Here is a 9,582-nt window from a genome sequence, read left to right on the forward strand (position 1 = left end):
TACACGCCCGTCCGACCGGCACGGTGTGAGGTTTGTTAAACCCTAATAGCGCTATCTACTAATGACCCGCTCGCCATAGGCCTCGACGATTAAGTCGATAAATGAGGGACTTCAATTGATAGAGTTGATGGTCTTATAGTCGTGTACGTAGGTTTTATGTACGTGCCCTTCAATCCGAGGACAGTAGTAAGTAGTTTAATAGTAATGATAGTTCGAGTAGTTGTTTAATCCCATTCCCAACCCCTGGGAATCCCATGCATTGGTAAGAGTGTGAACTCACCTTGGTTTGCTCGGCATATTACACGAAAAGGGTACTCGAGCTATAAGGGGTCAACCACGTCCTAACATGGTTACCATACAAGTCAGGTCTAGGTTCAAGTAGTGCACGTAAGTTTACACATAAGCTAACATGTTACTAGCATATAACGATCATGGCATACACAAAGAACACGCTAAACAATTACTGTTAAGTATACACATGAAGCCCAAACATTACTCGGCCCAACATGTTGTGCGATCGGCACAACCTTGTGCGATCCACAACATGTTATGCGATCCGAAGTTCACCCGGCCCAATATATGAATAAGCCCAACAATATTTACGCAGCCCAATTAATAACAGACATTGATATTGTGTGGTTCGGATAGACTTGTGCGATCCGGATAGCTTGTGCGAGCAGGTTGGGCCATTCAGCCCAATAGTGCATATTATGACTAACTACTGTGTGTGGCCCAAAGACTTGTGCGATCGACACTAGCTTGTGCGATCATACAATCTAACTTATACCGTGAGTTTAAACAGTTGTACCTAGCTTGTGCGTTTGGCTCTTGTGCGATCAGATCAGGTCTTGTGTGACCTGATCTTGTGCGACTGAGAGGGAACTTGTGCGATCCGTTTTACCATCCGGATTTTATGCTATTTAGTTACAATTACTCAACAGTTTCATATCTTACATTGAATCAAGATAACAGTTTCCAAATCATACAATCATTCGATCAAAACAAGCAATTATCTACCATCTTGAGAACCCTACTCGTGTCAAGCATGAACAACAATCTTAACCTTTGATCATAATAACAGATTCATGTTCTAGATCACTATTATGCATATCATCATAACAATCCAACTCGTTATCCACCTATACTCGTCTAACAGCCGATTAACATGCAATCGATTCTAGATTACCAACAACATCAAATGATTAACAACTCCATATTGATCTAAGATGCTATACATGTGAGTCGATTTACATAAACTAAAACTCAACACCTTTCATCATATTCAAACCCAAGATATCACTAAATCATCATGTAATACAAATGGATCACAACATCATACAACCAATACTACAAACACTAACCGGTTGAGAGAAGGATAGGATCGATCCAAGCAAGAAAGCTTCGAGAGATGGGGATGTTTGTCGTCGGCTTCAAGAGGAGAGGAGGAGAGAATAGGGTTTTTGTGTGTGTTGTGTTTTGTAACAAACTGAGAAAACAAAACTCCCTAAGGATATGTGTATGCGTATGAAGGAGTGGGCCGAATCCATTATGGGCCGTCCTTGTGGTTCGGGTGCAAAAAGTATGGCCCGAATGGGCTTGTGCGATCGAGTTAAAGTTGTGCAATTTGGGTTACATACATTCACATAATACAATGTCAAACATAACATTCAATTATACAACTAAGTTCACATATCACATAATGCTCAAACACGTTACACTAAACACAAAGATAGGTTCGAATTACGAGTTGTCACAGTGATTGTCGGAGGATGTGATGGTGAATGATAGTGGATAGGGTGTTGTTGTCGTCCTCCACTATAGTGGTGTAAGACGGTGTTACCGTCGGTGGTTAGCAGCGACAATGTTCGAGAAGTGAAGGTTGCTGGAGATGGTGATGGCGCGATGGTAAGGCGGTGATGGTGGTTATCGTCAGTGGAACGGATGGGGAAATTTTGTGAAAGTGATTGCTGATTTTTTTTAAACTGATTGCAAAACTTCCTTGATTTAATAACTTTTTGATTACTATTATTTTTTTCCAGTTATTTATTTATTTTATTTATGGTTATTAAAATCAGGTGAATATGCAATAAACAGGCACATTTGCCCTTTGAACTAAGTTAAAATGATAAACATACCCTGGTCAACTAACCCTTCTGTTAACAAGGACTCAGTTAGTAAAGTTGTGCAATGTTGGAGATTTAGAGGTTGAAATTAAAAAGATAGGGGCTCAACATGCAATCTACTTTTATCACAGACCCAAATTATGGTAAAAAAATAAAATAAAATGTATATCTATATTTATAATCTATAATCATTATTACTTTACAATGGCTCTTAGGATAACATTCCATTTTCAAAAACTTTTCAAGACGTATGTTACAACTCTTGAAGCATATGATATGCCCCAATTTAATAAATTTTCCTAACTAATATATTATTTAATTAGATTATTAATTCACTTCATTAACTTTTAATTTTTATTTATAATAAAAATTTAAATTTACATTTAGTATTAAAATTTTTATAATTAAATACTATTTAAATTAAATCTTATCTTAATTAAATACTTAAGTATATAATTACTAAATATTTACATAATTATGATAATAATACCCAAATATAATTAGTGTTTAACGTAGGTCAAGTTAGATTTTGCTCCCTAAAAGAGTCTTGGTCGGTGACATTCACCACAGTGTGGGTGTGGGCCAACCAACTAGGTTTAGATTAAGTATTATCTTAATTAAAAACTTAAGTATATAATTACTAAATATTTATAATAATAATAATAATGACAAAAAACAACAACAATAATAATAGTAATAATAATAACAGTACCCAAATATAACTAATACATGATTTATATAATTAAGTATATAATTTATAAATATTTACCCAATAAATACACAACGAGTATCTGATCGGGTATCAGACATGATTTTACGATCAAGTTATGAGACTGAAATTAGCCATGCCTGCCTAATTACCATACCTACGCCTTAACCATCCTTTTTCCTTTTCGTAGTTTATTCGCTCCGTTTGGTTGATCATGTATGTTTAAATCTTAAATGTTAGAAACAATTTTGGTTTGTAAATATAACACCTCACTTATAATCATGGAGATGATTTTTAATTAAATTAAATTAAATGATGCATAATAAGAGATTTGATTTGTACTTTAAACTTTCTGGTGTGTATGGATCGGTTATAGTAAAAAAAAACCTTTACTATAACCATAGCGTCAGTTAATGAATAATCATAACCATAACCGATCGGTTATGGCGGTTATGGTTAATTGGATAGGAAGGTTATAACCAGTCGGTTATGGGCGGTTAACCATGAATTTACGTCTTGCTAAAAATGACTCAAATTTTTTTTTACCATGGAACAAAGCGTTATTACATCTTTGTATATAAATACATAGAATCTATGATATTACTACCGGTTATAAACGAATATTCAAACAAAACGATATGATATAAATAATTCAAACAAACTTTCAGCGAAAATGATATGATATACTCCTTAAATTCTAACAAATGTTTAATAAAAAACATCAACTATTAAATGATATGATATAAAATGACCGAATTGCCCTTCTCATTAACAAAAATAATGGATGAAGTTAATTCAGTGGACTAAAATGTCAACGGTGAAATCTTTTTTGACTCATAGGCGAAAAATGAAACATTTGGACTAAACTGGTAAAATGACCCAAACCACAAGGACTAAAATGATATTTAACTCATTTAAAAATGTTGAACAGTCCAAAATCCTACAAAGAGTTTACATGTCGGTTCGGTTCGGTTATACTGAGTATGAAAACATTGGTAACCATAACCGACCCACTTTTGGTTTAAAAAAAAACAACCAACCAACCCACCGGTTTTTAATTTAGTTCGGTTTTTCCGGTTTAGTTTTATTCATTAATTTGGTTATGAGTCAATTAATTCAGTTTTTTGCTCACCTCTACCGTAAATCTATCAAAATGAAATAACAATACGCACAACAAATTACATTTTTATAAATCTGTATCGTGTATAATTTACTTCTTATACATGTCCTACACAATTAATTTTATCCCAAACAAAAAATAACCCAATTCAAATACCTAAAAAAAATGCTACCTAACCAAGTTACATCTAATTAATTAACTTTACAACATATACAAACAAATAACACCCCCTTCTCAAATTGTCATATTGAACCTTAACAGAATGTCCATACACACAATTTGAAAATTGCAACCGAAAAAACCGCCACATTCCCCCTCCTTCCAACACCCATCGCCACCACCTCCCGCCGGTCTCCTCAATCCCTTTCCACCATATCAAAGTTGCAGAATGTCGAGTAGACGATCGGGTTCAAACCCGAAACGATTCATTTTCATAACCAATGACCCACATTCTCTCGCATAGTTTATTTCTTTTTTTGTTGCAGGAACATGGTAAACCCATATAAACAACCCATCAATTCTTCCATCAAATACACGTTATATGATACGGTCTATCGTATTCGGGGTTTTGTAAATTTTCGCCTGGTTCTTCGTGGAAATAATCGAGGTGTTGGAAGATTTTGGCGGGTAAAGATTATTACTTTTTGATGTGTTGCATCAAATACACGTTATATGAGATTGATTTGAATAAGGGTTTGTTTGTTTTCGCCTTTTCGGGTATTGCACACCAGGTGTTTGTTTAAATGCCGTAACCAATGATATCCTTTTTTTGTGAAAAGGGGAGGTGGGTTGAACCATTGAAGTGATGTAGCGACTTAGGATAGAATTGAAATTAGATGGGAAATGTATGCTTAAAGGGTTTCCAGTCGATATATAACGCGTTATGCTGGCCTCAACAGAAATCTCCGAACAAGGTCCAACCGGCATTGTCAGATAAACATTTTAAGGATCCTCAGCCTGTTCAAACCACACCTCCGGAAACTCCTAGGTTAGCGAAAGAAGAGGTTAAAGATGAAGTCAAAGTGGAGGTCAAACCCGAAGTCAGATTAGAGCATAAGCCGTCCAAAAGGGTTTCAATAGTGAAGCAACAAAGCAAGCATAAACAGTCGGTTAAAAAGCCTCAGGAAATGAAGAGAATGTTAAGTGCAGGGCTTCAAGCTGACCGTTTGTTGAAGGTCAACAACGGGAATTTGAAAGATTTTTATATGTTAGGTAAGAAACTAGGAAACGGTCAATTCGGTACAACGTATCTTTGCGTAGAGAAAAAAACTAGTAAGCAGTTCGCTTGTAAATCCATTGCGAAGAGGAAGTTGCTTACAGACGATGATATAGTGGACGTTAAGAGAGAAATTGAAATAATGCATCATTTATCAGGACACCCTAATGTGGTTTCGATTAAAGGGGCTTATGAGGATTCGATATCCGTTTATTTGGTTATGGAACTTTGTGCTGGCGGTGAGTTGTTTGATCGAATCATCGATAAAAGTTATTATTCGGAACAAAAGGCTGCGGATCTTGCTAAAACTATTGTTAGCGTGATCGAGGGTTGTCATTCGCTTGGCGTGATGCATCGAGACTTAAAACCTGAAAACTTTTTATTCGTGGATGATGATGAAGATTCAGTTATGAAGATCATAGATTTTGGGCTATCAAGTTTCTTTAAGCCCGGTACCTTTTCAAATCATATATTTATTCTTTAGGTGGTGTCATAGTTGTCGATAGCGAACAGCGACAAATAGCGACAAGGCATGGCTAGGCTACGTAGCGAATAGCGACAAATAGCGATGGCAATTTTATAAATAGCGATTACACTAGAAAAAGAATTTTGAAACTTTTTATATGTATATTACATCAAAATACCCTTGTATATATATGCTATTTTACATGTATATTTAACAAAAACCTATAAATCTAGCTATTTTATAGCTATAACCCTTTATAACATTAAAAAAAATTAAAAAAAAAATAATAACTGTCGCTAAAATCGCTATTCATCGCCATGACCAACTTAGCGACACATAGTCACATCGCCATAAAGCGCGCTATAGCGACCGCTATGGTCGCTATTAACAGCTATGGGTGGTGTATAATTAGTTTTTTGTATTTCAGTTGATATTTTATTATTTATTCTTTAGGAGAAATTTTTACGGATGTTGTTGGAAGCCCTTATTATGTTGCACCCGAAGTTTTGCTTAAATATTATGGTCCAGAAGCCGATATATGGAGCGCTGGTGTGATTATTTATGTTCTTCTTTGTGGGGTGCCTCCATTTTATGCAGGTGAGATATACCATAGTATAATTTTGCGATATTCTCTCCCTTTTGGTCGACCGTAAGGTCCATAAGTAATTTTTTTTCACTTGCAGATACCGAGGAGGATATATTTGAAGAGGTTTTGCATGGTAAACTTGACTTCAGTATAGACCCATGGCCTAAAATCTCTGAAAGCGCTAAAGATTTAGTTAAAAAGATGCTTGTTAGAGACCGCAAAAAAAGGATAACTGCTCATGAAGTTCTTTGTAATTTTCTTCTCTCCATTTTGCTCACTCACAATATCTTTTCCTAGGGCTGCAAATGAACTGAACTTTCAGCGAACAGTTCATAAACTGTTCGGCGGGAAGTTCGTTTGTGTCCGTTCATTTAATAAACGAACGAATACAATCGAAAAAAATTGTTTGTTTAGTTAAATGAACGAACATGAACAGAGGCCGCATTCGTTCATATATGTTCGTGAACGTTCGGTAACGTGTTCGTGTATGTTCGATAGAAGAACTAAAGAGGCCGCATTCTTTTAATTTTTATATTTGTGTTTGATATTCTTTTATTTTTATTTAAGGTAACTGAGATAAATAAACCCTATTCCAGTATTCTCACATTCTAGTATATTTTGGGTGGATCTTCTTAATGTTTATGATGAAAGATGCATGTTTTATTTGAAATTTAATATATATTCATTCGTATTCGTTTCTATTCATGAACGGTTGTTTGTGTTCATGAACGTTCGTTTGTGTTCATGAACGTTCGTTTGTGTTCGTTTCCGTTCATAAACGCTTGTTTCTGTCCGTTTGTGTTCATGAACGTTCGTTAGTGTTCGTTTTCGTTCATGAACTCTTGTTTGAGTTCATGAACGTTCGTTTGTGTTTGTGTGTGTTCTTGAACGTTTGTTTGCGTTCGTTTGTGTTCGGTACCTAAAATTAACAAACGAACACGTACATTTCCTTAATTATGAAAGAACACGAACATAAGATCTCGTTCGGTAAGTGTTCATGAATTATTTGTGAACACATGTATTTCCTTAACAAACGAACACGAACAAGGCCTTGTTCCTGGCCGTTCGGTTCGTTTGCAGCCCTATCTTTTCCAATTAGTTGAACTTAACCCTTCATTGCTTTTATAATATCTTTTTTTAATATTGTAGGCCACCCTTGGATTAGTGTTGACGGTGTTGCTCCAGACAAGCCTCTTGATCCTGCGGTCTTGATTCACTTAACTCGGTTTTCTGCCATGAATAAACTAAAGAAAATGGCTGTTAAGGTAGGTGCTTTAAAAAAAAATTATTCCGGCCACACAAGTTCATTTGACCTATCGAAATAATTATATTAGCGCCAAATTCAACACTAACGTTGTTTTTACGTCTGCAGGTCATTGCGTCAAAACTCTCAGAAGACGAGATTGCTGGCTTAAAACAAATGTTTAAGATGATAGATACAGACAACAGCGGTAACATCACTTTCGAAGAACTGAAAATTGGATTGAAAAATTTTGGTGCAAATCTTGAAGAATATGAAATTCATGATCTAATGCAGGCTGTAAGTATCATTTTTATCTCTATATTAAGAGTTAAATGCCATTTTAGCCCCTGAGGTTTGGGCCGTTTTGCCAGTTTAGTTCAAAGGTTTCATTTTTCGCATGTGGGTCCAAAAAGGTTTCATCGTTGTCATTTTAGTCCACCGGGTTAACTTTATCCATTTTTTCTGTTAATTAGAAGGGCAATTAGGTCATTTTATATGTAATTCTGTTAACTAAAAGGGCAATTCGGCCATATAAAATGACCGAATTGCCCTTTTAGATAACAGAAATAATGGATGAAGTTAACCCGGTGGACTAAAATGGCAATGGTGAAACCTTTTTGGACCCACAGACGAAAAATGAAACCTTTGGACTAAACTGGCAAAATGACCTAAATCACAGGGACTAAAATGGCATTTAACTCTTACATTAATGATAAGATATATCCCATACATAATTTGACTGATATTGTTTTTTCACCTATAGGCGGATATAAACAATAATGGTATAATTGACTACGAAGAATTTGTAGCTGCAACCTTGCATTTGAACAAAGTTTACAAGGAAGATAGTATTTATGCTGCCTTTTCGTATTTTGACAAAGATGGCAGCGGTTTTATAACCGTGAATGAGATCCAACAATCGTGCAAAGAATTGGGTATAGATGAATCACAAATAGATGACATTATTAAAGAAGCGGATCTGAACAATGTAAGTTCTCACAAAATTTTATTCGACTGAAGATGTGATTACAAAACGTAATATAAAAACAACGAGTTAATAGCCAAAATGGTCCTTGAGGTTTGCTCACTTTGCCACTTTAGTCCAAAATCCAAAATTTTTAAATCTGGGTCCCTGAGGTTTGCATTTTGTTGCCATTTTAGTCCAAATTTCAAAAACTCCCTTTTTTTACTGTTGCAACCAGCCTATTTTGTCCTTTTGTGCAGTGGTATTTTGGTCATTTTTATGAGTTATTATAACAAACTCAGATCAAGAACCCAGAATACCCCTGCGCAAAAGGACAAAATAGGCTGGTTGCAACAGTAAAAAAAGAGGGTTTTTGAAATTTGGACTAAAATGGCAACAAAATGCAAACCTCAGGGACCCAGATTTAAAAATTTTGGATTTTGGACTAAAGTGCCAAAAGTGAGCAAACCTCAGGGACCATTTTGGCTATTAACTCTAAAAACAACTAATGACATTCACTTATCCCATGGTTGCAGGATGGGCGTATCGATTACAATGAGTTTGTTGCAATGATGCAAAAAGAAAGCGCCGTTGTCGGAAGGAGACAGCAAAAGAACAATCTTAAAATTGGACTCAGGGAGGGATTGCCAGTTTGTTGATAAAAGTTTGACTTTTCCCGCCATTTTTTTTAAAAAAAAAATATTATGTTTTTATTCATATTTTCACAAAAATACAAGCAAATTGACTTAATTTTTAAGGAAAAACATCTAACATACTAGATCCTAGCAAGATTTTTAGAAGAGTCCAATGAATTCAAGAATGTAAAATGTTCAATGTAAAGAAATGATGATGGTGTTTCTAGCCTCCTCCTCTTGTGACTTCAATCAATCTTTTTATATCTAATTTAATCCAAATGATGACCATTTTGCCTTGCGCTTTTTGCATAAGACCCTTTTCATCGACGACCAGAAACAAGCCTAAACCACCGCCACCACTACCACTTCATCCTATACAGCAGAAACGCCACCTGCGAGGTTTTTCATCAAGTTGCCTTGCGACGCACCCTAGTGGAAGCCCACGTGATCTATATTTTTTTCAAAAATTATGATATGTACACCCTTTTTTAGTTTTTGCTGAGTTGTTATTTTGCTTTTT

The 9,582-nt window shown here is 35.4% G+C and overlaps 1 protein-coding gene across 1 annotated transcript; it reads left to right on the forward strand.

Annotated features, from left to right (window-relative positions):
- Nucleotides 1-4,201: 4,201 nt before the first annotated feature.
- On the forward strand, nucleotides 4,202-9,291 carry LOC110880087 (calcium-dependent protein kinase 26). Its single transcript, XM_022128653.2, has 7 exons — nucleotides 4,202-5,620; nucleotides 6,088-6,231; nucleotides 6,318-6,470; nucleotides 7,370-7,485; nucleotides 7,593-7,760; nucleotides 8,227-8,451; nucleotides 8,964-9,291. The coding sequence occupies exons 1-7, from the start codon at nucleotides 4,789-4,791 to the stop codon at nucleotides 9,084-9,086; spliced, it is 1,761 nt and encodes a 586-aa protein (XP_021984345.1). The 5' UTR covers nucleotides 4,202-4,788; the 3' UTR covers nucleotides 9,087-9,291.
- Nucleotides 9,292-9,582: the final 291 nt, after the last annotated feature.

The sequence above is a fragment of the Helianthus annuus genome, chromosome 1, assembly GCF_002127325.2.
Source record: "Helianthus annuus cultivar XRQ/B chromosome 1, HanXRQr2.0-SUNRISE, whole genome shotgun sequence".
NCBI lineage: Eukaryota > Viridiplantae > Streptophyta > Magnoliopsida > Asterales > Asteraceae > Helianthus > Helianthus annuus.

Bases quoted from the DNA above. Each gene is read 5' to 3' on its own strand.
- LOC110880087 (XM_022128653.2), top strand. From the start codon at position 4,789: ATGGGAAATGTATGCTTAAAGGGTTTCCAGTCGATATATAACGCGTTA. The intron at 6,232-6,317 runs GTGAGATATACC...TTTCACTTGCAG, and splicing joins GGTGCCTCCATTTTATGCAG to ATACCGAGGAGGATATATTT. The intron at 7,486-7,592 runs GTAGGTGCTTTA...TTACGTCTGCAG, and splicing joins TAAAGAAAATGGCTGTTAAG to GTCATTGCGTCAAAACTCTC.